Here is a 27,657-nt window from a genome sequence, read left to right on the forward strand (position 1 = left end):
ATCATGGAGCAAAACAAATACAAAACCCCCAAACCATGGGGCACCCAAGTCCTTAAACAAAACCCCTATTGCTCGAGGCTACGTGAGCCTCTGCTGCTGCCACTACAGCAGAGGCTGAAGCTGAGAGCTGAGAGTCACGGTTCACCTGTAGGGCCTGGGATGCAGCCAGCCTTCAAAGCACGGTTGTTAAAGAGATGAGTTTGAATAAACGCATGAATACTCTGTTCCCATACCCTCATTTCCCATGACATCCCAGTAATAACTCTGGATGCCAAGGCTTCCTGGCTCGTCAGTTGCCCTCACACACATTTATTGCATTTTATCTTTAGAACCACCCTGTGGGAAACCCAAGGCTGATATTAGCCTTGCTTTGCAGATAATTATCATCCCCATTTTACGGCTGAGAAGATTGAGGCTTGGGGAAGTTAATAACTTGCTTAAGGTCATAGGCCAGAAGAGACAGAACCCAGTGTTCTTTCCCCAGAGGAGGCCTCTTGCCAACACCCCACACTGCTTCTGATGAATTGCCAGGAAACAATTTTAACTTATCTCAAACAATATTAATAGGACTACATCTTAAACTCTTCCCAAACTCATCCAAATGTGTGCCCTCACCCTCTCTCCAGCCTTGTCCCGTGACCAACCCAACCAAACTTCCGAAAGGGTTTTTTGTGTTCTAGGAAGTGACCGAACCCCCACAACCCTTTATGCCTGTGCGTTCAGAGGATTTGTGTCCTTTTTTTTTTTTTTTTTTTGAGATGGAGTCTCGCTCTGTCGCCCAGGCTGGAGTGCAGTGGCGGGATCTCGGCTCACTGCAAGCTCCGCTTCCTGGGTTCACGCCATTCTGTCAGCCTCCCGAGTAGCTGGGACTACAGGCGCCCGCCACCGCGCCTGGCTAATTTTTTATATTTTTAGTAGAGACGGGTTTTTGCCGTGTTAGGATGGTCTCGATCTCTTAACCTCGTGATCCGCCCGCCTTGGCCTCCCAAAGTGCTGGGATAAAGGGCCGGGGGAGGTGGGGGGAGGAAGGGGGGGGGCGGGGCACCGCGCCCGGCACACCTGGTGTCTCAATCAGGGAAAGAAAAAAACAGTGGAGGAGGAAACGGCAAGGTTGGATTCATTGCGAAGCCACACTGTACGATAAGAAGCAAAAGGAAAAGCGGTTCAGTTGTGAAAATCGGTGTCAGCCCTGGGTTTAGGGGAAGGTCGTCTCCACAAACCAACAGAAAACCTCCCCAGCCCCGAGCACCTCTGCAGAGGCACCCGGCCCACTGGAGGGCTGAGGGCGGATAACCACGATACTGAAAACACTTTCCTGAGCGCGTTTCGGGGCTGAGGAAGAGGGAGGATTACACGCAGCCCACTGGCTTTGCAACCTCGTCTGTAGTGGTGGCGTCAGTGCAAGCCCAGAAACCAACCAGAGCGGCCTTGAAATTCTGCCCGAACTTCAGAGCTGTGATCCTAGGCAGGTTACTTTTAATGCTTCTGAATCTCTTTCTTTACATGTAAAATAGAGAGGTATTGTATTTGCTGCACAGGGTTGTGAATGTTACGTGGGTGTTCGACATGGAGCAAGGCACTCGGCGACGTTGGCTGTCGTTAGCAGCATTCACTGTTATGAATTTGCGGAATACAGAAAAGCATAAATAGGTCGCCCTCATCCTGCCTCTATAACAGACCATCTAGTCTTTGCTATTTCCACTCAACAAGCTTTCCAGCTCTTGGCGTCAGCTCTAGACCTAAGGCGGACGGAGGAAGGGGTCGGGGTGTCGGAGGAACCCGCGCGCCTGGGAGCCCACGAGGGACCCTGCCCAGGCCCGGAGTGTAGACCCCGAAGAGAACAGAGCCTCTCCCGGCTTCCAGACGGCGCCTCCCCGCTTCCTACGATGGGCTCGCGCAGCGCCCGGGGCAGGACCGAGGCTCCAGGCGCCTCCGAGGTGAGCCAATCCGAGGGGACAGGACGGAGCGCTCCTAAGTCAGAACTCTGCGGGACGAGCTCTGCAGACGCCTGCCAGGCCGCACCGCGCGCTCGCCGCCTCACGACCCTCCTCCTCCGGGGATGCCCTTCCTGCGGCGGTTGCAACTCCAGTCCTCGTCCTCGGGCGGCTGAAAACGCAGGAAAACCGCCCCCTTCCTGCGCTCCTCAGCCCCGAAGGGGCCCTCCCGACCCGAGGCCTCCCGCGCCGCCCTCCTGAGCGCGGGCCTCTCCTCGCAGGCGGGATTCCGGCCCGCGCCATCCGCCCTCGCCTGTGACCGACCCCTGCTGGTGACCGAGGCTGCCCCGGCGGGAGGCCCCTCGGCCCCTCGGCGCGGGCGGAGCACGACCACGCAGCCACGACCCGGCCAGTTATTCACCCGCCAGGCCCTGGAAATCCAAGGCCGGCTTCAAAAAAAACCAGGGCACCCGCGGCCTCCTCGCAGACGCGCACCCCCGTACCCGGGCCTCAGGCAGCCGCGAGGGAGGCGGGCTCGGGGGTGCGGCAAGCGGCACCCGGGCGCGGCGGGGCGGAGCCGTGGGGGCCGCGCAGGCGCCACGTCAGGCCCCGCCCACCCCGCCGCGCCGGCGCCCGGTAGGCCCCCGCCCACCCCGCCGCGCAGGCGCCCGGTGGCGGCCCGCGGACCGCGCAGGCGCGGCTTTCAGGCCAACATGGCCGTGCTGCTGCTGCTGCTCCGTGCCCTCCGCCGGGGTCCAGGCCCGGGTCCTCGGTGGTGGGGCCCAGGCCCGGCCTGGAGTCCAGGTTTCCCCGCCGCGCCCGGGAGGGGGCGGCCGTACATGGCCAGCAGGCCTCCGGGGGACCTCGCTGAGGCTGGAGGCCGAGCCCTGCAGGTACATCCCCGCGGCGTCCGGGCCCCACCTCCCGCCCGGCTCTGCTCTGTAAGGCCCAGCCCGGCGGGCCGGGTCGGAGGCCGCCTGGCCCCTGCGGCGGGGGAGCCTGCGCCTGTGGGCCCGCGGATCCCCCAGCTACGGACCTCGGCGCGGAGCGACTGTTGGGGCCCTGGAGCGTGGGCGCTGGGCGGGCCGGGAAGAGGCAGGACTGGGATCCGCGCAGCCCTCGGCGTGGACTTTGCCAACCCTTCTGTTGTGTGTGGATCTTCTCCGCCTATCTCCCTCGCGTTTTAAAGTGGAATCCAGTAACGGTTTCCGGCGTAGCACTAATTTACAGTCCGCGCCTGTGGATCGATTCCGTCAGGAGGAATTTCAGCGCTTTCCAGTTAGGGTGGTTACTGCCGAGTATGGGGCGCAGAACGTTTCTGTGTGCGCAAAATACCCTGTAGCTGCATTTTGCAGTTGTCATGTAGCTCGGCACGTTATTGATACAAAGTCATTGAGCATCCCCTGTAGGGAGGCGTTGTTTCAGGTTCTGCTAAGGATAGGGTAGCATCTCCTCCTGAAAACCAGACCCTGTGTCCTTGAGCTTTTGGACTGATGTTTTTTTCTCCTAGCCCTCGCCTAGGAGCTTAGCCCACACCTTTTTTTTTTTTTTTTTTTTTTTGAGACGGAGTCTCGATCTTTCGCCCAGGCTGGAGTGCAGTGGCGCAATCTCGGCTCACTGCAAGCTCCGCCTCCCGGGTTACCGCCATTCTCCTGCCTCAGCCTTTCCGAGTAGCTGAGACTACAGGCGCCCGCCACCACGCCCGGCTAATTTTTTTTTTTTTTGTATTTTTTAGTAGAGACGGGGTTTCACTGTGGTCTCGATCTCCTGACCTCGTGATCCGCCCGCCTTGGCCTCCCAAAGTGCTGGGATTACAAGCGTGAGCCACCGCGCCCGGCCGCCCACACCTTTTGGGTTGTTGTTTATTCGGTTATTTTTGAGACAGAGATCTTGCTCTGTCGCCCAGGCTGGAGGGCAGTGGCGCGATCTTGGCTCCCTACAACCTCCGTCTCCCGGGTTCAAGCGATTCTTCTGCCTCAGCCTCCTGAGTAGCTGGGATTACGGGTGTGCGCCACCACATCCAGCTAATTTTTGTATTTTTAGTAGAGATGGGGTTTCACCATGCTGGCCAGGATGGTCTCGATCTCTTGACCTTGTGATCCGCCTGCCTCGGCCTCCCAAAGTGCTTGGATTACAGGGCGTGAGCCACCACGCCCGGCCGTAAAACATATTTAAATGGGAAAATGTTTATCTTGAAAGGAGAACGCTGAAAGTATATATTTGTTAACTGGCTTGGTATCTGGAAATGTTCTACAAGGAGCCACTCTCTGGTGACAGCAGGAGCCCCGGGTCTGGGCAGCCACTGTGGCCTTTGGAGAGCTGGGCTGCTCCCTTTCCCCTGCAGAAGCTTCAGGCTATGGGATAGCAGCCAGTGTACTTCTGTGTTTTGTTTTTTTTGTTTTTTTTTTGTGACAGTCTCTCTATGTCGCCCAGGCTGGAGTGCAGTGGTCTGATCATGGCTCACTGAAGCTTCTGCCTCCTGGGTCCAAGCAATCCTCCCACCTCAGCCTCCCAAAGTGCTGGGATTACAGACATGAGCTACCGTGCCTGGCCACTGTCGTGATTTTTTATTTGTTTATTTGTTTGTTTTTTGAGATGGAGTCTCCCTTTGTTGCCCAGCCTGGAGTGCAGTGGTGCTATCTCGGCTCACTGCAACCTCTGCCTTCTGGGTTCAAGCGATTCTCCTGCCTCAGCTTCCCGAGTAGCTGAGATTACAGGCGTGCACCACCACGCCTAGCTAATTTTTGTATTTTTAGTAGAGATGAGGTTTCATCATGTTGGCCAGGCTGGTCTCGAACTCCTGACCTCAGGTGATCCACTGGCCTCAGCCTCCCAAAGTGTTGGGATGACAGGCATGAGCCACCACGCCTGGCCAATTACTGTGTTTTAACCTGTTTACTTGTTTTTGACATTTTTATGTTACCTAAAGCTTTGAAATATTGCTCAGACTATTCATATCTCAGGGCAATGTAGATACTTCAGATAATTATATATTTGAAGTTTTAAAAACGATTTTTAGTCTGCATTGCTTTGGTACTCTCTAATGTTGGTGTGACCTCCAGTATTGGTTTTTTTTTCAGAGCTTACAATTGAGACTGCTAACTCCTACCTTTGAAGGGATCAACGGATTGTTGTTGAAACAACATTTAGTTCAGAATCCAGTCAGACTCTGGCAACTTTTAGGTATGTATCTGTTGAAAGAAGCAGCTGAGCATGACTGCACACTTATCGCCTCAGCTACTTGGGAGGCTGAGGCTGGAGTGTCGCTTGAGTCCAGGAGTTCAAGGCTCATGCTGCCACTGCACTCCAGCCTGGGTGAGAGAGTGAGACCCTGTTTCTAAAGTGACAAGGCAGAGATTGTTTTCTTTTTTTATTTTTTTTTTATTTTAGAGACGGGATCTCACCCTGTTGCATGGGCTGGAGTGCAGTGCAGTGGTGTGATCAGAGCTCACTACAGCCTAGAACTCCTGGGGTCAAGGGATCCTCCCCCCTTTGCTTCCGGAGTAGCTAGGACTACAGGCGTGCACCATCACACTCGGCTAATTATTTTTTGTAGAGACAAGGTCTCACTTTGTTGTCCAGGCGCAAAGGGGCCTCTTTACTCCTTTATCCCCCAGTTGCAGAGCCTTGACCTCTTAGGCTCAAGTGATCCTCCCACCTCAGCCTTCCATAGAGCCAGGACTCCAGTCACACACGAAAGCGCCAAGCTAATTTTTGGGTATTTTTGTAGAGATAGAGTTTTGCCACGTTTCCCAGGCTGGTCTTCAACTCCTGGACTCAAGCGATCAGCCTGCCTTGGTCTCCCAAAGTGTTGAGATTACAGGCGTGAGCCACCGCATCTGGCCAAGTTGTCCTTTTTTAAAAAAAATTCTGCTGTATTCCAGTAATTGGGCTGCTTGAAAAAGGTTTTTCATGTTGTCTAGTCAGCTGCAAGAATGTTTAGTAAGGATTTACAAAGTGGCTACAGATGTTTTATATCCACACAATCACTAAAAATACCCTGCAAATAATTTGTTCTTCAATAAATCATTTTTTTTTTTTTTTTTTTTTTTTTTTTTTTTATTATTAATTTTTTTGCATACAAAAACAATAAACATTTTCTAAAAATACATACAAACAAAAAGATGCGTATCAAACATATTAGGAAGGTTGCACATGGGAAGTCGGGGAATAGAAATGGGGGTGGGAGTTAAAATAAATGAGAGAGGGACTTTATATGGATCAGTGATAATAACTCAATCCTCTATTTGACAAAGAAGAGGGAGAAGGAAGAGGAAGAAAAAGAAAGTGGGATAAAGGATCAGAAAGGGAGGAAAATAGAAAAAATTAGAGTATGACTCCAGGGTAGACCTGTTTTGTTGTCATTGAGTTGGTTGGTTGGTTTGTCTGTTGTATTCTTCATGTTTCGCCAAGTTGGCCAGACTGGTCTTGAACTCCTAGCCCGAAGTGATCAACCCGCCTCGCCCCCCAGAGTGCCGGGACCACAGGCGTGAGCCACCACGTCCAGCCCCCACATTGCTTCTGGCCTCCGTGGTAGACCTCCCAGACGGAGCGGCCAGGCAGAGGAGCTCCTCACTTCTACCCAGACACGGGGCGGCCGGGCAGAGGGGCTCCTCACTTCCCAGACGGGGCGGCCAGGCAGAGACGCTCCTCACTTCTTCCCAGACGATAGGTGGCCGGGCAGAGGCGCTCCTCACTTCCCAGACGATGGGTGGCCGGGCAGAGGCGCTCCTCACTTCCCAGACGATGGGTGGCCGGGCAGAGGCGCTCCTCACTTCCCAGACGATGGGCGGCCGGGCAGAGGCGCTCCTCATCTCCGAGACGATGGGTGTCCGGGCAGAGGCACTCCTCACTTCCCAGATGGGGCAGCCGGGCAGAGGCGCTCCTCACTTTCCAGATGATGGGTGGCCGGGCAGAGGCGCTCCTCACCTCCCAGACGATGGGTGGCCTGGCAGAGGCGCTCCTCACCTCCCAGACGATGGGTGGCCGGGCAGAGGCGCTCCTCACCTCCCAGACGGGGCGGCCGGGCAGAGGCGCTCCTCACTTCTTCCCAGACGGGGCGGCCGGGCAGAGGCGCTCCTCACTTCTTCCCGGACGGGGCGGCTGGGCAGAGGCGCTCCTCACTTCTTCCCGGATGGGGCGGCCGGGCAGAGGCGCTCCTCACTTCCCAGACGGTGGGTGGCCGGGCAGAGGCGCTCCTCACTTCCCAGACGATGGGTGGCTGTGCAGAGGCGCTCCTCACTTCTTCCCGGATGGGGCGCCCGGGCAGAGGCGCTCCTCATTTCTTCCCAGACGGGGCGGCCGGGCAGAGGCGCTCCTCACTTCCCAGACGGGGCGGCCGGGCAGAGGCGCTCCTCACTTCTTCCCGGACGGGGCGGCCGGGCAGAGGCGCTCCTCACCTCTTCCCGGGCGGGGCGGCCGGGCAGAGGCGCTCTTCACCTCTTCCCGGACGGGGCGGCCGGGCAGAGGCGCTCCTCACTTCTTCCCGGGCGGGGCGGCCGGGCAGAGGCGCTCCTCACTTCTTCCCGGGCGGGGCGGCCGGGCAGAGGCGCTCCTCACTTCTTCCCGGACGGGGCGGCCGGGCAGAGGCGCTCCTCACTTCTTCCCAGACGGGGCGGCCGGACAGAGGCGCTGCTCACTTCCCAGACGGGGCGGCCGGGTAGGGGCACTCCTCACTTCCCAGACGGGGCGGCCGGGCAGAGGCGCTCCTCACTTCCCAGACGGTGGGTGGCCGGGCAGAGGCGCTCCTCACTTCCCAGACGATGGGTGACCGGGCAGAGGCGCTCCTCACTTCTTCCCGGATGGGGCGGCCGGGCAGAGGCGCTCCTCGCTTCTTCCCGGATGGGGCGCCCGGGCAGAGGCTCTCCTCATTTCTTCCCGGACGGGGCGGCCGGGCAGAGGCGCTCCTCACTTCCCAGACAGGGCGGCCGGGCTGAGGCGCTCCTCACTTCTTCCCGGACGGGGGCGGCCGGGCAGAGGCGCTCCTCACTTCTTCCCGGACGGGGCGGCCGGGCAGAGGCGCTCCTCACTTCTTCCCGGGCGGGGCGGCCGGGCAGAGGCGCTCCTCACTTCTTCCCGGGCGGGGCGGCCGGGCAGAGGCGCTCCTCACTTCTTCCCGGGCGGGGCGGCCGGGCAGAGGCGCTCCTCACTTCTTCCCGGACGGGGCGGCCGGGCGGAGGCGCTCCTCACTTCCCAGACGGTGGGTGGCCGGGCGGAGGCGCTCCTCACTTCCCAGACGGTGGGTGGCCGGGCGGAGGCGCTCCTCACTTCCCAGACGGTGGGTGGCCGGGCGGAGGCGCTCCTCACTTCCCAGACGGTGGGTGGCCGGGCGGAGGCGCTCCTCACTTCCCAGACGGTGGGTGGCCGGGCGGAGGCGCTCCTCACTTCCCAGACGGTGGGTGGCCGGGCGGAGGCGCTCCTCACTTCCCAGACGGTGGGTGGCCGGGCGGAGGCGCTCCTCACTTCCCAGACGGTGGGTGGCCGGGCGGAGGCGCTCCTCACTTCCCAGACGGTGGGTGGCCGGGCGGAGGCGCTCCTCACTTCCCAGACGGTGGGTGGCCGGGCGGAGGCGCTCCTCACTTCCCAGACGGGGCGGCCGGGCAGAGGCACTGCTCACTTCCCAGACGGGGCGGCCGGGCAGAGGCACTCCTCACTTCCCAGACGGGGCGGCCGGGCAGAGGCGCTCCTCACCTCCCAGACGGGGCGGCCTGGCAGAGGCGCTCCTCACTTCCCAGACGGTGGGTGGCCGGGCAGAGGCGCTCCTCACTTCCCAGACGGTGGGTGGCCGGGCAGAGGCGCTCCTCACTTCCCAGACGATGGGTGGCCGGGCAGAGGTGCTCCTCACTTCTTCCCGGACGGGGCGGCCAGGCAGAGGCGCTCCTCACTTCTTCCCGGACGGGGCGGCCGGGCAGAGGCGCTCCTCACTTCTTCCCGGACGGGGCGGCCGGGCAGAGGCGCTCCTCACTTCTTCCCGGGCAGGGCGGCCGGGCAGAGGCGCTCCTCACTTCTTCCCGGGCGGGGCGGCCGGGCAGAGGCGCTCCTCACTTCTTCCCGGGCGGGGCGGCCGGGCAGAGGCGCTCCTCACTTCTTCCCGGACGGGGCGGCCGGGCAGAGGCGCTCCTCACTTCCCAGACGATGGGTGGCCGGGCAGAGGCGCTCCTCACTTCCCAGACGGTGGGTGGCCGGGCAGAGGCGCTCCTCACCTCCCAGACGGTGGGTGGCCGGGCAGAGGCGCTCCTCACCTCCCAGACGGTGGGTGGCTGGGCAGAGGCGCTCCTCGCCTCCCAGACGGTGGGTGGCCGGGCAGAGGCGCTCCTCACTTCCCAGACGGTGGGTGGCCGGGCAGAGGGGTTCCTCACTTCCCAGACGGTGGGTGGCCGGGCAGAGGCGCTCCTCACTTCCCAGACGATGGGTGGCCGGGCAGAGGTGCTCCTCACTTCTTCCCGGACGGGGCGGCCAGGCAGAGGCGCTCCTCACTTCTTCCCGGACGGGGCGGCCGGGCAGAGGCGCTCCTCACTTCTTCCCGGACGGGGTGGCCGGGCAGAGGCGCTCCTCACTTCTTCCCGGGCGGGGCGGCCGGGCAGAGGCGCTCCTCACTTCTTCCCGGGCGGGGCGGCCGGGCAGAGGCGCTCCTCACTTCTTCCCGGGCGGGGCGGCCGGGCAGAGGCGCTCCTCACTTCTTCCCGGACGGGGCGGCCGGGCAGAGGCGCTCCTCACTTCCCAGACGATGGGTGGCCGGGCAGAGGCGCTCCTCACTTCCCAGACGGTGGGTGGCCGGGCAGAGGCGCTCCTCACCTCCCAGACGGTGGGTGGCCGGGCAGAGGCGCTCCTCACCTCCCAGACGGTGGGTGGCTGGGCAGAGGCGCTCCTCGCCTCCCAGACGGCGGGTGGCCGGGCAGAGGCGCTCCTCGCCTCCCAGACGGTGGGTGGCCGGGCAGAGGGGTTCCTCACTTCCCAGACGGTGGGTGGTCGGGCAGAGGCGCTCCTCACTTCCCAGACGGTGGGTGGCCGGGCAGAGGCGCTCCTCACTTCCCAGACGGTGGGTGGCCGGGCAGAGGCGCTCCTCACTTCCCAGACGGTGGGTGGCCGGGCAGAGGCGCTCCTCACTTCCCAGACGGTGGGTGGCCGGGCAGAGGCGCTCCTCACTTCCCAGACGGTGGGTGGCCGGGCAGAGGCGCTCCTCACTTCCCAGACGGTGGGTGGCCGGGCAGAGGCGCTTCTCACTTCCCAGACGGGGCGGCCGGGCAGAGGCGCTCCTCATCTCCCAGACGATGGGTGTCCGGGCAGAGGCACTCCTCACTTCCCAGATGGGGCAGCCGGGCAGAGGCGCTCCTCACTTTCCAGACGATGGGTGGCCGGGCAGAGGCGCTCCTCACCTCCCAGACGATGGGTGGCCTGGCAGAGGCGCTCCTCACCTCCCAGACGATGGGTGGCCGGGCAGAGGCGCTCCTCACCTCCCAGACGGGGCGGCCGGGCAGAGGCGCTCCTCACTTCTTCCCAGACGGGGCGGCCGGGCAGAGGCGCTCCTCACTTCTTCCCGGACGGGGCGGCCGGGCAGAGGCGCTCCTCACTTCTTCCCGGACGGGGCGGCCGGGCAGAGGCGCTCCTCACTTCCCAGACGGTGGGTGGCCGGGCAGAGGCGCTCCTCACTTCCCAGACGATGGGTGGCTGTGCAGAGGCGCTCCTCACTTCTTCCCGGATGGGGCGCCCGGGCAGAGGCGCTCCTCATTTCTTCCCGGACGGGGCGGCCGGGCAGAGGCGCTCCTCACTTCCCAGACGGGGCGGCCGGGCAGAGGCGCTCCTCACTTCTTCCCGGACGGGGCGGCCGGGCAGAGGCGCTCCTCACTTCTTCCCGGGCGGGGCGGCCGGGCAGAGGCGCTCCTCACCTCTTCCCGGACGGGGCGGCCGGGCAGAGGCGCTCCTCACTTCTTCCCGGGCGGGGCGGCCGGGCAGAGGCGCTCCTCACTTCTTCCCGGGCGGGGCGGCCGGGCAGAGGCGCTCCTCACTTCTTCCCGGACGGGGCGGCCGGGCAGAGGCGCTCCTCACTTCTTCCCGGACGGGGCGGCCGGGCAGAGGCGCTGCTCACTTCCCAGACGGGGCGGCCGGGTAGGGGCACTCCTCACTTCCCAGACGGGGCGGCCGGGCAGAGGCGCTCCTCACTTCCCAGACGGTGGGTGGCCGGGCAGAGGCGCTCCTCACTTCCCAGACGATGGGTGACCGGGCAGAGGCGCTCCTCACTTCTTCCCGGATGGGGCGGCCGGGCAGAGGCGCTCCTCGCTTCTTCCCGGATGGGGCGCCCGGGCAGAGGCTCTCCTCATTTCTTCCCGGACGGGGCGGCCGGGCAGAGGCGCTCCTCACTTCCCAGACAGGGCGGCCGGGCTGAGGCGCTCCTCACTTCTTCCCGGACGGGGGCGGCCGGGCAGAGGCGCTCCTCACTTCTTCCCGGACGGGGCGGCCGGGCAGAGGCGCTCCTCACTTCTTCCCGGGCGGGGCGGCCGGGCAGAGGCGCTCCTCACTTCTTCCCGGGCGGGGCGGCCGGGCAGAGGCGCTCCTCACTTCTTCCCGGGCGGGGCGGCCGGGCAGAGGCGCTCCTCACTTCTTCCCGGACGGGGCGGCCGGGCGGAGGCGCTCCTCACTTCCCAGACGGTGGGTGGCCGGGCGGAGGCGCTCCTCACTTCCCAGACGGTGGGTGGCCGGGCGGAGGCGCTCCTCACTTCCCAGACGGTGGGTGGCCGGGCGGAGGCGCTCCTCACTTCCCAGACGGTGGGTGGCCGGGCGGAGGCGCTCCTCACTTCCCAGACGGTGGGTGGCCGGGCGGAGGCGCTCCTCACTTCCCAGACGGTGGGTGGCCGGGCGGAGGCGCTCCTCACTTCCCAGACGGTGGGTGGCCGGGCGGAGGCGCTCCTCACTTCCCAGACGGTGGGTGGCCGGGCGGAGGCGCTCCTCACTTCCCAGACGGTGGGTGGCCGGGCGGAGGCGCTCCTCACTTCCCAGACGGGGCGGCCGGGCAGAGGCACTGCTCACTTCCCAGACGGGGCGGCCGGGTAGAGGCACTCCTCACTTCCCAGACGGGGCGGCCGGGCAGAGGCGCTCCTCACCTCCCAGACGGGGCGGCCGGGCAGAGGCGCTCCTCACTTCCCAGACGGTGGGCGGCCGGGCAGAGGCGCTCCTCACTTCCCAGACGGTGGGTGGCCGGGCAGAGGCGCTCCTCACTTCCCAGACGATGGGTGGCCGGGCAGAGGTGCTCCTCACTTCTTCCCGGATGGGGCGGCCAGGCAGAGGCGCTCCTCACTTCTTCCCGGACGGGGCGGCCGGGCAGAGGCGCTCCTCACTTCTTCCCGGACGGGGCGGCCGGGCAGAGGCGCTCCTCACTTCTTCCCGGGCGGGGCGGCCGGGCAGAGGCGCTCCTCACTTCTTCCCGGGCGGGGCGGCCGGGCAGAGGCGCTCCTCACTTCTTCCCGGGCGGGGCGGCCGGGCAGAGGCGCTCCTCACTTCTTCCCGGGCGGGGCGGCCGGGCAGAGGCGCTCCTCACTTCTTCCCGGGCGGGGCGGCCGGGCAGAGGCGCTCCTCACTTCCCAGACGATGGGTGGCCGGGCAGAGGCGCTCCTCACTTCCCAGACGGTGGGTGGCCGGGCAGAGGCGCTCCTCACCTCCCAGACGGTGGGTGGCCGGGCAGAGGCGCTCCTCACCTCCCAGACGGTGGGTGGCCGGGCAGAGGCGCTCCTCACCTCCCAGACGGTGGGTGGCCGGGCAGAGGCGCTCCTCACCTCCCAGATGGTGGGTGTCCGGGCAGAGGCGCTCCTCACTTCCCAGACGGTGGGTGGCCGGGCAGAGGGGTTCCTCACTTCCCAGACGGTGGGTGGTCGGGCAGAGGCGCTCCTCACTTCCCAGACGGTGGGTGGCCGGGCAGAGGCGCTCCTCACTTCCCAGACGGTGGGTGGCCGGGCAGAGGCGCTCCTCACTTCCCAGACGGTGGGTGTCCGGGCAGAGGCGCTCCTCACTTCCCAGACGGTGGGTGGCCGGGCAGAGGCGCTCCTCACTTCCCAGACGGTGGGTGGCCAGGCAGAGGCGCTCCTCACTTCCCAGACGGTGGGTGGCCGGGCAGAGGCGCTCCTCACTTCCCAGACGGTGGGTGGCCGGGCAGAGGCGCTTCTCACTTCCCAGACGGGGCGGCCGGGCAGAGGCGCTCCTCATCTCCCAGACGGGGCGGCCGGGCAGAGGTGCTCCTCACCTCCCAGACGGGGCGGCCGGGCAGAGGCGCTCCCCACCTTCCAGATGGGGCGGCGGCCGGGCAGGGGCTGCAATCCCATCACCCTGGCAGGCCAAGGCAGGCGGCCGGGGGGCAGAGGCCGCCGCGAGGCCAGACCACGCCACCGCCCTTCAGCCCGGGCAACACCGAGCACTGGGTGAGCGAGACTCCGTCTGCAGTCCCAGTACCTCGGGAGGCTGAGGCGGGCAGAGCACTCGGCGTCAGGAGCTGGCGAGCAGCGTGGCCAAGATGGCGAACGCGTGCCTGCATGCAAAGGAGAAAAGGCAGGCAGCGGTGGCGGGTGCCAGCAGTCCCAGGCAGTCCGCGGCGCGGGCAGCAGCAAGCCGAGTAGACTGCAGCCTGGGCCAGAGAGGGAAGGAAGGAAAGAAAGAAAGAAAGAAGAAAGAAAGAAAGAAAGAAAGGAAGGAAGGCAGGAAGGAAGGAAGGCAATAAATCATTTAATGAGGCTGGGTGCCGTGGCTCACGCTTGTAATCCCAGCACTTTGGGAGGCCGAGGCAGGCGGATCACGAGGTCAGGAGATCGAGACCACGGTGAAACCCCGTCTCTACTAAAAATATAAAAAAAAAAAAAAAAAAAAAAGCCGGGCGTGGTGGCGGGCGCCTGTGGTCCCAGCTACTTGGAGAGGCTGAGGCAGGAGAATGGCGTGAACCCGGGAGGCGGAGCTTGCAGTGAGCCGAGATCGCGCCACTGCACTCTAGCCTGGGTGACAGCGAGACTCCGTCTCAAAAAAAAAAAAAAAATAAAATAATCATTTAATGAAACCTCGTGACATTCTTTGGTCTCTCTTGACTTTAGGTTAAAGAACCTGAAGGATTGACACCTCTCATTTTTATTTCACGCTCCCCTTTATGGAGTTGGAACAGGGAAGAAGTAAAATATTCCTACTCCTAACTGACATTAAACAGCCTTGTGCCAACACGTGGGTAGGGAGAGTGCTGTGCCCTCTGATTAGCCGTGCGTCAGCAACTGGCTCATCTGCTGTCTGTGTTTAAGATCAGCCCACGGGTGCCTGTGGCTGTGACACAGGAAACACATGCTTCAGCCCCCTTAATGCCTGAGGTTACCTGCAGGTGGCAATGAGGGTCGTTTCACTGGTGAACCCGTTCATGTCTTTGTGAAGAAAGTTACATTTCAGGTCATGGTTGTGAAAGTCTTTCCCTATTTTTATTATTTTTTATTATTATTTGAGATAGGGTCTTGCCCTGTTGCCCAGGTGCAGTCTCTACTCATTGCAGCCTCAACTTCCTGGGCCCAGGTGCTCCTCCCACCTCAGCCTCCTGAGTAGCTGGGAAGTCAGGCATGTGTCACCACGTACAGCTTCATTTTTGTTTTGTTGTTGGTGGTTTTTTTATTTTATTTATTTTTTTGAGACGGAGTCTTGCTCTGTCACCCAGGCTGGAGTGCAGTGGCGCGATCTCTGCTCACTGCAAGCTCGACCTCCCTGGTTCACGCCGTTCTCCCGCCTCAGCCTCCCGAGTGGCTGGGATTACAGGCACCCGCCACCACGCCCCGCTAATTTCTTGTATTTTTAGTAGAGACGGCGTTTCACCGTGTTAGCCAGGATGGTCTTTTTTTTTTTTTTTTGAGACGGAGTCTCGCTCTTTCACCCAGGCTGGAGTGCAGTGGCGCGATCTCGGCTCACTGCAGGCTCCGCCCCCCGGGGTTCACGCCATTCTCCTGCCTCAGCCTCCTGCGTAGCTGGGACTACAGGCACCCGCCACCTCGCCCGGCTAATTTTTTTTGTATTTTTAGTAGAGACGGGGTTTCACCGTGTTAGCCAGGATGGTCTCGATCTCCTGACCTTGTGATCCGCCCGCCTCGGCCTCCCAAAGTGCTGGGATTACAGGTGTGAGCCACCGCGCCCGGCCTACCAGGATGGTCTTGATCTCCTGACCTCGTGATGTGCCCGACTTGGCCTCCCAAAGTGCTGGGATTAACAGGCGTGCGCCACTGCGCCCGGCTTTTTTTTTTTTTTTTTTTTAAGAGATGAGATTTTTTGCCCATGTTGCGCTGGCTGGTCTTGAATTCCTGGACTCAAGCCATCCTCCTCCCTCGGCCTCCCAGAGTGCTGGGATTACAGGCGTGAGCCACTGCACCTGGCCTCCCCCATTTGTAAACGCTGATTTGTTCAGATTTTGAGACAGAGCTCTGTGTGAGGAGTGTCATGCCAGCCCTTCCTGGTGGTAGCTGGGCTGCTGCTGTTGCCACTTGTCTGGAAGCCATTTGTGAGTCGGAGTCTTGCTCTGTAACCCAGGCTGGAGTGCAGTGGTGTGATGATCTCAGCTGACTGCAACCTCCCCCTCCCGGGTTCAAGCAATTCTGCCTCAGCCTCCCAAGTAGCTGGGGTTACGAGCGCCTGCCAACACGTCTGGCTAATTTTTGTATTTTTAGTAGAGACAGGGTTTCACCATCTTGGCCAGGCTGGTCTTGAACTCCTGACCTCCTGAACCACCCACCTTAGCCTCCCAAAGTGCTGGGATTACAGCCATGAGCCACCACACCTGGACTGTTTAAGTTCTTTTAAAGCAACTTCATATATTAAAGGGATTTGTGATATTTTCCCAAATTTGTGTTCATAACTATTTTTTATTCCCTCACATTAGCAATTTAAATAGCAAAGATGTTTAACTTCATAAGTTAAAATAGTTTATTCTGTAATTAGGAAATACTGTACTAAGTGATATAGGAAATGCTTTATTTCAAATTTATAAATCTTATGGATATAAGTAGGTTTTTCAGATGGTTTCTGTTTTGCTTTGGTTATTTAGGAGTATACTGTTGTCCTGTATGCCTCCCGTGTGGTTGCAAAACTCAATTGTTAAATCCTTTCTCTATTTCTCATAGGTGGTACTTTCTATTTTAACACCTCAAGGATGAAGCAGAAGAATAAGGAGAAGGATAAGTTGAAGGGGAAGGCGCCTGAAGAGGACGAAGGTATGTTCATCTGATGTTCTTCAGTCAGTGGCTGCCTCTGGCTGTCTTCACATCTCTGTTCTCTTCTTAGCAAGGTGAAACCAGTCTGGAAAGTGGGGAGATGGGCCGGGTGCAGTGGCTCACACTTGTAATGGAAACGCTTTGGGAGGCCCAGGTGGAAGGATAACTTGAGGCCTGTGCCACATAGCGAGACCCTATCTCACTAAAAATTAAAAGGCTGGGCACAGTGGCTCACAGCTGTAATCCCAGCACTTTGGGAGGCTGAGGCAGGCGGATCACCTACACCCTGGCCAATATGGTGAAACCCCGTCTCTACTAAAAATAGAAAATTAGCCAGGCGTGATGGTGCACGCCTGTAGTCCCAGCTACTCGGGAGGCGGAGCAGGAGAATTGCTTGAACCTGGGAGGTGGAGGTTGCTGTGAGTGGAGGTCGTGCCGTTGCACTCCAGCCTGAGCAACAAGAGCAAAACTCCGTCTCAAAAAAAAAATTTTTAATTTAAATTTAAAAAGATCCTATCTATACAAAAAGAAAAGAAAAAAATAACTGGCCAGGCGTCATGGTGTGCACCTGTAGTCACAGCTACTCAGGAGGTAGGAGGATCGCTTGAGCCCAGGAGTTGGAGGCTCAGCTTCAGATTCACAGCCCCAGGGGGCATAAGGGTGGAAGTCAGCTTCAGGAATGCTTCGCTTTTGGACCCTTGAGGCCTCTCGCTGGACATCAGCGTTGTCAGGTGGGTGCCCTGCTCAGCACCACTCATCTTTCTGGAAAGGCACCTGGCCTTGGAAGGTGAGTGAGGAACTGTCATGAGGAATTTTTTTCCCATGTTGCTTTTCAGGAGAGCTTTCAGGATGTGGAAATGATGGTTCAGCTATTGGATGATGGGATTATTATTGTGAATTCGAGTTCAGTAGGAGTTTGTTTCAGGAGTGACATCCTGCTTGATTGATTTTGGGTGAGACACTGCATTTGCCAAGGCCAGGGACAGCTTTACTCTGTGCGAGAGGAGCTCTGACTCTCCCGGCTGGGCTCTTGAGGGGAGGTCGCAACTGCGGGGAGGGACAGCAGTGTTTCGCAGGTGGATTCACTTTAGGTGTTTCTGGCTTTAGGCTGATCTTCAGCTTACTGTTGGTTTTACAGTAAGTGTCACTGCCTGCAGCCACTCAGAACTATCTTCTAAAAGACTTCTGAATCTTCATACAAAATTGTTCTGAATTGATTTCAGGGCTCTTCCCCTGTATTCTTCAACATTTCAATAAAGTGTGTCCTTTGACCTTTTTTTTTTTTTTTTTTTGCCAGAATCTCACTCTGTTGACCAGGCTGGAGTGCAATGGTGCGATCTCAGCTCAATGTAACCTCCCCCTCCCGGGTTCAAGCAATTCTCCTGCCTCAGCCTCCCAAGTAGCTGGGATTACAGGTGCTCACCACCACACCCTGCTAATTTTTTGATTTTTGTTTGTTTGTTTTTGACATGGAGCTTTGCTCTGTCGCCCAGGCTGGAGTGCAGTGGCACAATCTCGGCTCACTGCAAGCTCCGCTTCCTGGGTTCATGCCATTCTCCTGCCTCAGCCTCCCTAGTAGTTGGGACTACAGGCACCCGCCACCACACCCGCCTAATTTTTTTGTTTTTTTATTAGAGACTGGGTTTCACCGTGTTAGCCAGGATGGTCTCAATCTCCTGACCTTGTGATCTGCCTGCCTTAGCCTCCCAAAGTGCTGGGATTACAGGTGTGGGCCACCGCACCCAGCCCTGGAACTTTTTTTTTTTTTTACTTTTATTTTGTATTTCTTTATTTATTTTTGAAACGGAGTCTTGCTCTGTTGCCCAGACTGGAGTCCAATGGTGCGATGTCGGCTCACTGCAACCTCTGCCTCCTGGGTTCAAGCGATTCTCCTGCCTCAGCCTCCTGAGTAGCTGGGATTACAGGCATGCGCCACCACGCCCGGGTAATTTTTATATTTTCAGTAGACACAGGGTTTTGCCATGTTGGCCAGGCTGGTCTTAAACTCATGACCTCGTGATCTCCCCACTTCGGCCTCCCAAAGTGCTGGGATTACAGGTGTGAGCCACCAAGCCCAGCTGACCTTTTTATAAAAAAAAATTTTCCAGGTAGGTGCGGTGGCTCACACCTGTAATCTGAGCACTTTGGGAGGCCAAGGTGGGATGATCACTTGAGCCCAGGAGTTTAAGACCCTAATTTCTATTATTATTATTACTATTTTTATTATTATTATTATTTTTTTTTTGAGATGGAGTCTCTCTCTGTCACCAGGCTAGAGTGCAATGGCACGATCTAGGCTCACTGCAACCTTTGCTTCCTGGGTTCAGGGGATTCTCCTGCCTCAGCCTCTCGAGTAGCTGGGACTACAGGCATGCACCACCATGCCCAGCTAATTTTTTGTATTTTTAACAGAGACAGGGTTAAAAAACAGAGACATGTTGGCCAGGATGGTCTCAAACTCCCGACATCAGGCAATCTGCCCTCCTCAGCCTTCCAAAGTGCTGGGATTACAGGCGTGAGCCACCGCACCCAGCCTCGAGTTTCACTCGTTTCCCAGGCTAGAGTGCAATGGCGTAATTTCAGATCACTGGAACCTCTGCCTCCTGGGTTCCAGTGATTCTCCTGCCTCAACCTCACAAATAGCTGGGGTCACAGGCATGCAACACCACGCCCAGCTAATTTTTGTATTTTTGGTAGAGACCTGGTTTGACCATGTTTGGCAGGCTGGTCTCAAACTTCTGACCTCAGGTGATCCACCCACTTTGGCCTCCGAAAGTGCTGGGATTACAGGTGTGAGCCACCACGCGCAGACGTTCTTTTTTTTTTGAGACAGAGTGTCACTCTTTCACCCAGGCTGGAGTGCAGTGGCGCGATCTCGGCTCACTGCAGGCTCCGCCCCCGGGGGTTCACGCCATTCTCCTGCCTCAGCCTCCCGCATAGCTGGGACTACAGGCGCCTGCCACCTCGCCCGGCTAATTTTTTGTATTTTTAGTAGAGACAGGGTTTCACCGTGTTAGCCAGGATGGTCTCGATCTCCTGACCTCGTGATCCGCCCGCCTCGGCCTCCCAAAGTGCTGGGATTACAGGCGTGAGCCACCGCGCCCGGCCGCGTTCTTTTTTTTTTTTTTTTTTTTTTTTGTAAAAGAAGAAAGGCAGATCTGTTGGGGCCAGGAGTTCGAGACCAGCCTGGCAAACATGGTGAAACCCCTTGTCTACTAAAAATACCAAAAAAAAAAAAAAAATTAGGCGTGGTGTACGTGCTGGTAATCCCAGCTACGTCAGAGTCTGAGGCACGAGCATCGTTTGAACCTGGGAGGCAGAGGTTGCAGGGAGCTGAGATTGTGCCACTACACTTCAGCCTGGGTAATAGGGTGAGACCTTTCTGTCTCTAACGTAAAAAATGAAGAAAGAAAAGGCCTGGCACGGTGGCTCATGCCTGTCATCCCAGCACTTTGGGAGGCCGAGGGGGGCAGATCACAAGGTCAGGAGATCGAGACCATCCTAGCTAATGGTGAAACCCTGTCTCTACTAGAAATACAAAAAAAAAATTAGGCATGGTGGCGGGCACCTGTAACCGCAGCTAGTCGGGAGGCTGAGGCAGGAGAATGGCGTGAACCCTAGAGGCGGAGCTTGCAGTGAGCCGAGATCTTGCCACTGCACTCCAGCCTGGGCGACACAGCAAGACTCCATCTCAAAAAAAAAAAAATTAATAAAGAAAAAAGCGACAGAGTGAGTCTCTGTCTCAAAAAAAAAAAAAAGTAAAGTCGTAAGAGAAAATATATTTCCTATTTATGCAGTTCACCATAAAGGAAGCGGTTCACCATAAAGGGCGTCATCCTCATGGCCTTCACCTTGAGTGGGCTGAGGAGAAGATGAGGGGCTGGTCTTGTTGTCTTGGGTAGCAGGGGTGGAAGAAATCCACATGTCTGTGATCGTACATAGCTCACTCCCGTGTTGCTGAAGGGTCACCTGTCATAGAAGAGGGAAGAATTGTGTGGCCTGTGCGGATTCTGCGTTCAGCCTTGTGTGTTGTGTTACGGTTACCCAGGGACATGTGTGTCTCCACTAATAACTGATTCCTGGAAGGAATGGCATGGCAGCCTCCATTGCCGTGGCAAGGCAAAGCCATGGCAGCTTTCTGGTTATCACTCTTGGCGTGAGGTAGGTGCTTATCCAGTGAAATCCTAGTCATTGCTGCATTGGCAGGTGCTCTGGCATGGGGAAGGGCAGGCAGTCACCGTGCCCTTTGCTCTCCTGGGCCCTGCAGCTGCTTATGGATGAGGCTGCACGTAGCCAACTTGTGTGTCTCTCCTACATCTGAGTGATTGTCTTTTTTTTTTTTTTTTTTGAGATGGAGTTTTGCTCTTGTTGCCCAAGTTGGAGTGCAATGCCACGATCTCGGCTCATTGCAAACTCCGCCTCGTGGGTTCAAGCAATTCTCCTGCCTCAGCCTCCCGAGTAACTGGGACTACAGGTACCCGCAACCATGCCCGGCTAATTTTTTGTATTTTTAGTAGAGACGGGGTTTCACCATGTTAGCCAGGATGGTCTCGATCTCCTGACGTTGTGGTCTGCCCGCCTTGGCCTCCCAAAGTGCTGGGATTATAGGCACGAGCCACCGCGCCCAGCCAAGTGATTGTTTTATGTTTATTCTGTTCTGGGTTGAACTGTAGTTTGCTTTAAGAAAATGATGTCTGTTAAATTTGCGTTAGAGGATAATTGTTTACCGAGCCAAATAATCTGTCTCGTGAGAACCTATTCTGGGTTTCCCCTGGGCCCTCTGCTGTGGTTGCGGCGGGAGGTGGTTTGTGTGGGTTTTCAGGACTGCTGACTTGATGAGACATGCACAGCACAGTCCTGGCCCTCGGGCAGGCCTTCTGCATGGTCGGATGCTGAACCGCATGACGTCTGTTCACATGAAGATTCTTTTGCCACCTCCTTAAGTGAAAGAATGATACTGAATGTGGCTTAGAAACAGCTTTGCCAGCTGTGCAGAATGATTGTAAGTAGTGGTTGCCCAAAAAGCAGTTGCTTGGAATACCACTCAGTGATAACACAGGTGAACCTGGAAGGAATTCTATGGAGTGAAAAAAGGCACCGCTCGCTGATAAGGCAGGTGAACCTGGAAGGAATTATACAGAGTGAAAAAAGCCACCACTTACTGATAATGCGGGTGAACCTGGAAGGAATTATACGGAGTGAAAAAAGGCACCGCTCGCTGATAACGCAGGTGAACCTGGAAGGAATTATACGGAGTGAGAAAAGGCTGACCCAAACGATCACATTCCGTGTGATTTTCAGTTTTTTATACAGCATTCTCTAAAGACAAAAATTAAAGGGATGGAACACAGATTCGTGGTTGCTAGGGGCTAAGGATGGGGGAAGGATACAGCCTGAGGGAGCCTGTGGTTGGACTGCCTCAGCTGTGGTGGGCACGTGAGTGCACACTGCGCGTGTGTCACGGGATGACCTCAGGGAGCTTGGTGGACTGTCGTGGTGGGAGAGCCCAGCTGTGATACTGTTCATAGTTTTGTAAGATGGAACCCCTGGAAGCAGGTGGACAGGGTATTGCTTTGTGTCATTTCTTTTTTTTTTTTTTTTTTGAGACGGGATCTCCCTCTGTCACCCACGATGGAGTGTGGTGGCTCTATCTCTGCCCACTGCAACCTCCACCGCCTGTGTTCAAGCAATTCTCCTGCCTCAGCCTCCTGAATAGCTGGGATTACAGGTGCGCGCCACCACACCCAGCTAATTTTGTTTGTTTTTAGTAGAGACGGAGTTTCAGCATGTTGGTCAGGCTGGTCTCGAACTCCTGACCTCGTGATCTGCCCGCCTCAGCCCCCACAAAGTGCTGGGATTACAGGCGTGAGCCACTGCGCCCGGCCTGCTCTGTGCCCTTTCTTACAACTACATGTGAAGGTACAGTTAATTCACGGTCAGAAATTTAACTAGGAAGAAAAGCAGTTGCTAACATTTCTTTTTTTGAGACGGAGTTTCGCTCTTGTTGCCCAGCCTGAAGTGCAATGGCGCGGTCTCGGCTCACCACAAACTCCGCCTCCCGGGTTCAAGCCATTCTCCTGCCTTAGCTTCCCGAGTAGCTGGGATTACAGGCATGCGTCACACACCTGGCTGATTTTTTGTATTTTTAGTAAAGATGGGGTTTCTGCATGTTGGTCAGGCTGGTCTCGGACTCCCAACCTCAGGTGATGTGCCCGCCTCGGCCTCCCAAAGTGCTGGGTTGACAGGCGTGAGCCACCGCGCCTGGCAGCAGTTGCTAACATTTTCACACAGCTTCTGGTGGAGAAGGCCGCTTTCCACTGTGTAGTGCGGATGCGTCAAGGTGGAGCCCTCGCCCCCGAGGCCTTGCGTCTGTCAGGGTCATCTGTGGCGCTGCTGTCTTCAGGGGCGGTTTGCGAGTGGGACGAGCCTGACGTGGCCCCTGTGGCTGCTTCCTTGAGACTCAGTGGTATCAGCCATTTGTTTTTAGATGACTGACTGAGGTGAGTTACGTGATCATAATATCTCATTGTCAACAATTGACTTTTTTTTCCTCGAAGAGGGCTTTTGGCAACAAAACTTGCCAGTGACCCTGCAGGCTGCCGTCCGTGAGGTGCGCATATGAGGCTCAGGAGGCAAGTGCGTTTCCCGAGCGCCTTGGCGGACAGCCTCAGGAACACAGGCAGCAGGTGCTGAGGTCACACCCCAGTTCTGTGTGTCCTGAATAACCGTCCTGGAAGCACGCAGGAGGAAGGTGCCTGCCGCCCTGGGTGCGCAGGCACAAATGGCCACAACACTGAAGGCGTGGCGGGAAGAGGTGCGTCAGGCAGCTTAGTGGAAGGGACACGCTGGGCGTTTGGGCTGGGCAGAAGTTAAGGACTTCATGGGAAGGAGTTGGGGGGTCTTCCAGGCAGAGGAAGTGCCTTTTATACCTAGAGTGCTTTTGTTTGTTTGTTTGTTTCTTTGTTTGTTTTGAGATGGAGTTTCGTTCTTTGTTGCCCAGGCAGGAGTGAAGTGGCACGATCTCAGCTCACTGCAACCTGCGCCTGCCAGGTTTAAGCGATTCTCCTGCCTCAGCCTCCCTAGTAGCTGGGATTACAGGCGCGTGCTGCTACGCCCAGCTAATTTTTGTATTTTTAGTAGAGACAGGGTTTCACCATGTTGGCCAGGCTGGTGTTAAACTCCTGACCTCAGGTAATCCACCCACCTCACCCTCCCAAAGTGCCTGGATGACAGTCGTGAGCCACTGCGCCCAGCCTCAGCTAAGTTGTGTTTTTGTTTTTTTTTTTCCCCCCTGTAGAGATGGGTTTTCGCTATGTTGCCCAGGCTGGTTTCTAACTCCTGGACTCAAGTGATCCACCTGTCTCGACTCCCAGAGTGCTGGGATGACAGATGTGAGCCACTGCGCCCGGCTGGAATTTCTTAACGTTTGTTTCCTTAGGTTAAAGTTTCAGAAGTAGGATTTTTGAATTAAAGAAACTAAATACTGTCTATGGCACTTGATACATCTTGCCTGGCAGTTATCAGACAGGGTTGTACTGGTTTGCACCACCCGAGAACGTGTGCAAGGCCTGTTTGTGGACCCTCCTTGGCCTGGCTGTCTAGGTCATCCACCTGCGTGTGCTCACAGAGCATATGGATTTTCCCTGCGGTGCCTTCACTTGTGGCTGGAAGAGGCTTCTCTGTGATCCTGTGTCCTGGGTGCTCTGTTGGCCTCCTTCCTGCCACCGAGGAGGCCACGGAGGCCAGAGAGGGCTCACTCAGCGGTGGAATGATTGGAACCTGAGGAGCTTCAGAAGAAGGTGTCATGACGGGGCTAGGCTCTCCCGAGGGCTGTGTGGCCTCAGCGTCTTGTTGGGCAGATTCTGCTCCCTGACGCAGCGGGGCTGAGAGTCAGCCTGTGTCCCACACCTGTGAATTAATGTGCCCGGCTGACCCTCACTGGAGAAGGGCTGCGTGTTTGTGATGAAGGCAGAAGAGGTGTTTATTGTAGAAAATCCAAAAGCTGCCATTTTACTTTTAGTAGAAGTTCTTTGGCCGGGTGGCCCACGCCTATAATCCCAGCACTTTGGGAGGCTGAGGTGAGAGGATCACCTGAGCCCAGTGGTTTGAGACCAGCTTGGGCAACATAGTGAGACCTTTCCTTCTACTCAAATTTAAAAAATTAGCCGGGCACAGTGGCGTGCACCTGTACTCCCAGCTACTCGGGAGGCTGAGTTGGGAGGATCACTTGAGCCCAGGAGGTCGAGGCTGCAGGGAGCCCAGATATGCTGATGGAGCACTGTGGGTTTCTCCTGCGATGCAGCACCACACTCCAGCCTGGGTGACGGAGAGAGACCCCATCTCAACAAAAATAGAACAGAAAGGAAAATGGGACACTGTTGATGCAGTGCACCACTGCACTCCAGCCTGGGTGACGGAGAGAGACCCCATGTCAACAAAAATAAAAAAAAAGAAAATGAGACACTGTTGATACAGTCACAGAGCTTCTGAAGGAACAGCGTGAGTCGTGATTCTGGATCATCTCTCCAGGGCAGCTGCAGTAGCTGCTGGGAAGTATTTCTCAGTTTCCCAGGGCGCCCCGTGTTTCTAGTAGAAAACACAATTTGTAATTAAATATTGGAAGTAGTTTCTAACAATTAGTTACTCACCTGAGAATATAAATTTGTTCTCTGAAATAAGCGGTGGGCTTTACATAATTGCCTTTGTGAATATGAAATTTAAGTATTAGATGCAGGATTAGGATCGATTATAACAAAACAGTGATATCTAAAATATAGCTTCATATTTTCAAAGCAATTATTTTGCCCCCTTTTCAGTAGGTTTCTTTCTTTTTTTTTTTTTTTGACAGAGTCTCGCTCTGTTGCCCAGGCTGGAGTGCAGTGGTGCCATCTCGGCTCACTGCAAGTTCCGCCTCCCAGGTTCACGCCATTCTCCTGCCTCAGCCTCCTGAGTAGCTGGGACTACAGGCTCCCGCCACCACACCCAGCTGATTTTTTGTATTTTTTTTAGTAGAGACGGGGTTTCACCGTGTTAGCCAGGATGGTCTCGATCTCCTGACCTCGTGATCCACCCGCCTTGGCCTCCCACAGTGCTGGGATTACAGGCGTGAGCCACCGCGCCCGGCCTTCAGTAGGTTTCTTTTTGTGTTTTTAAGCTGATTTAAAAATTGTTTGAATTCATCTAAAATGATTGTTGGAAAGGAAGGTGGTACATGAGACGTGCCCATTTCTGGCTTTGATGCCCGCATGAAGCCCCCCCGAGACAGTGCAGGAGGAGCAGAGCTGTGAATCTCAGGCACGTGAGCCTCTCGTCCCCCCTTCTGGGTCCGTGGCGCTGTGTCCACAGGCGCAGGTGTTCTGGAGATGACGTGGTTCCCGCCGCTGAGTCCTCGGCGCTGTGTCCGCAGGTGCAGGGGTGCAGGTGTTCTGGAAATGACGTCGTTCCCGTCGCTGGGTCTGTGGTGCTGTGTCCGCAGGTGCAGGGGTGCAGGTGTTCTGGAAATGACGTCATTCCTGCCTCTGGGTCCCTAGCGCTGTGTCTGCAGGCACAGGTGTTCTGGAGATGACACCTTCCCCAGAGGTGGAGGAGAGACTGACCTGCCTAGGGGGTTTGAAGGAAGCCTGTGGCTTGGCCTGGGGTGGTCACTGTTGGGAGCCTGCCTGGCTGCAGGACTGCTCCCCACCTGGGCCCTGGACTGTGGGAAGTGACCCCTGCAGGCATTTTGCCCAGTGGCCATCCTGGCTGTCCTTTTCCCCACCATTCCCTCCTCAGAGGCGTCCTCCTGGCTTCGCTGCCTGGTGCTGGTTGCCACGCCTCCATGAAGGGTGAGTGAGCGCCCGCTGCTGCAGACCCCTTCTGTGCTGGCCCCAGTCCAGCCTTGAGTCGGTCTCCTGCTGCCTGCGGGGTGCACCTGTCCACTTCCCCTCGAGGTATCCCAGTGTCTGGAGAACAGGGGCCAAGTGTCTTTTCCATCTTCTGAGAGCTAAGCATGATGCCACCGTGTCTTCAGTAGGGTGTTAATAATGAGGAAGGTGATTTAGAAGAATTCACCTGATGCTTCTCATAAAGAGTTGGTCTCTGGGAAAATTCTAGAGTCAAGTGGTCTGGAGTATATGCCTTTAGACTCAACAGTGTATCTGATGATATTTTTAAGTCGTATTCTCAGATGTTGTGATACCTGTGACTTTCTGTTCAATGTTAGTCATTCTGATGAGCAAAAAGTTCAGCATGGTAGTTGGGTAGGGAGAGAGAAGGCGCAAGGGTCTTCGGTGTGGTTGGGAAGGTATTTCTTGAGGCAGGTTGTGGTAAAAGGTATTTGTTTTCATCGTTTTTAATAATTTATGTGTATGTTTTGATATTTAGTATTTGATCAAACTCCAAGCGACTGTATTCATGGCCATCGTGATCATGCACTTTGCAGCAGGAGAGCTCACTGCATCCGTGACGCCTTGGACGGCCTGGGACGGTCGTTTGTTTTCTGAGACAGGGTGGTGCTCTGTCACCCAGGCCGGAGTGCAGTGGCGCGATCATGGCTCACTGCAGCTTCAACCTCCCGCCTCAGCCTCCTGAGTAGCTGGGACCACAGGCGTGCACCATTGTGCCCAGCTCTCAGTGTTTCGATTTAGAAATGTTTTCCTCTTATCTCAGGAAGGAACCACTCCTGCTCCTCGCTGAAGTGACCTCAGCGAATGAAGTGTTGGTGACCTTGAACAGCACACCGTTAGTCTTTGTCCCTAATAACTTCAGGGAAAAATTGGCGGAACTGCAGGATCTTCTGTGCAGGACGCTGCCCCTCCCCGTCCAGTTGAGCTTTCCTGAAGAAGCTCTGGATGTCGTTCGTGTATGATGCTCATGTGTTCGTTTCTCCCTTTTGCTTCTCTTCTGGCTCAGAGGAGAGGAGACGCCGTGAGCGGGAAGACCAGATGTACCGAGAGCGGCTGCGCACCTTGCTGGTCATCGCGGTTGTCATGAGCCTCCTGAATGCTCTCAGCACCAGCGGAGGCAGCATTTCCTGGAGCGACTTTGTCCACGAGATGCTGGCCAAGGGCGAGGTGCAGCGCGTCCAGGTGGTGCCTGAGAGCGACGTGGTGGAAGTCTACCTGCACCCTGGAGCCGTGGTGTTTGGGCGGCCTGTGAGTGAGGGTGTGGGCGCCCGTGAGCGAGGGTGTGGGTGGCCTGTGAGCGGGGGTGTGGGCGCCCGTGAGCGAGGGTGTGGGTGGCCTGTGAGTGAGGGTGTGGGTGCCCGTGAGTGAGGGTGTGGGCACTGGCTGTTGCCATCCTTTTGGATACCTGCAGTTGAGGGCATGCTTCTTTCTCATGCAGGGACCTCAGCCCATTGATATGCATTTATTTGGTTGTCTTTGTTTTTTTCTTTTTTTTTTTTTTGAGACGGAGTCTCGCTCTGTCGCCCAGGCTGGAGTGCAGTGGCGCAATCTCTGCTCACTGCAAGCTCCGCCTCCTGGGTTCACGCCATCCTCCTGCTTCAGCCTCCGGAGTAGCTGGGGCTACAGGCGCCCGCC

At 57.3% G+C, this 27,657-nt stretch overlaps 1 protein-coding gene across 2 annotated transcripts in view; it reads left to right on the forward strand.

Annotated features, from left to right (window-relative positions):
- Nucleotides 1–2,590: 2,590 nt before the first annotated feature.
- Nucleotides 2,591–27,657, forward strand: part of SPG7 (SPG7 matrix AAA peptidase subunit, paraplegin) — a 61,923-nt gene continuing 36,856 nt past the window's right edge. For both annotated transcript variants that reach the window (XM_055232853.2, XM_055232852.2), the window contains exons 1-4: nucleotides 2,591–2,827; nucleotides 5,015–5,117; nucleotides 16,049–16,138; nucleotides 27,029–27,270. In XM_055232853.2, the coding sequence (XP_055088828.1) occupies nucleotides 2,648–2,827; nucleotides 5,015–5,117; nucleotides 16,049–16,138; nucleotides 27,029–27,270 (615 nt within the window). In that variant the 5' untranslated portion in view covers nucleotides 2,591–2,647. The remainder of the gene's footprint in view (nucleotides 2,828–5,014; nucleotides 5,118–16,048; nucleotides 16,139–27,028; nucleotides 27,271–27,657) is intronic.

This window comes from Symphalangus syndactylus, chromosome 11 (genome assembly GCF_028878055.3).
Source record: "Symphalangus syndactylus isolate Jambi chromosome 11, NHGRI_mSymSyn1-v2.1_pri, whole genome shotgun sequence".
In the NCBI taxonomy this organism is placed as follows: Eukaryota; Metazoa; Chordata; class Mammalia; order Primates; family Hylobatidae; genus Symphalangus; species Symphalangus syndactylus.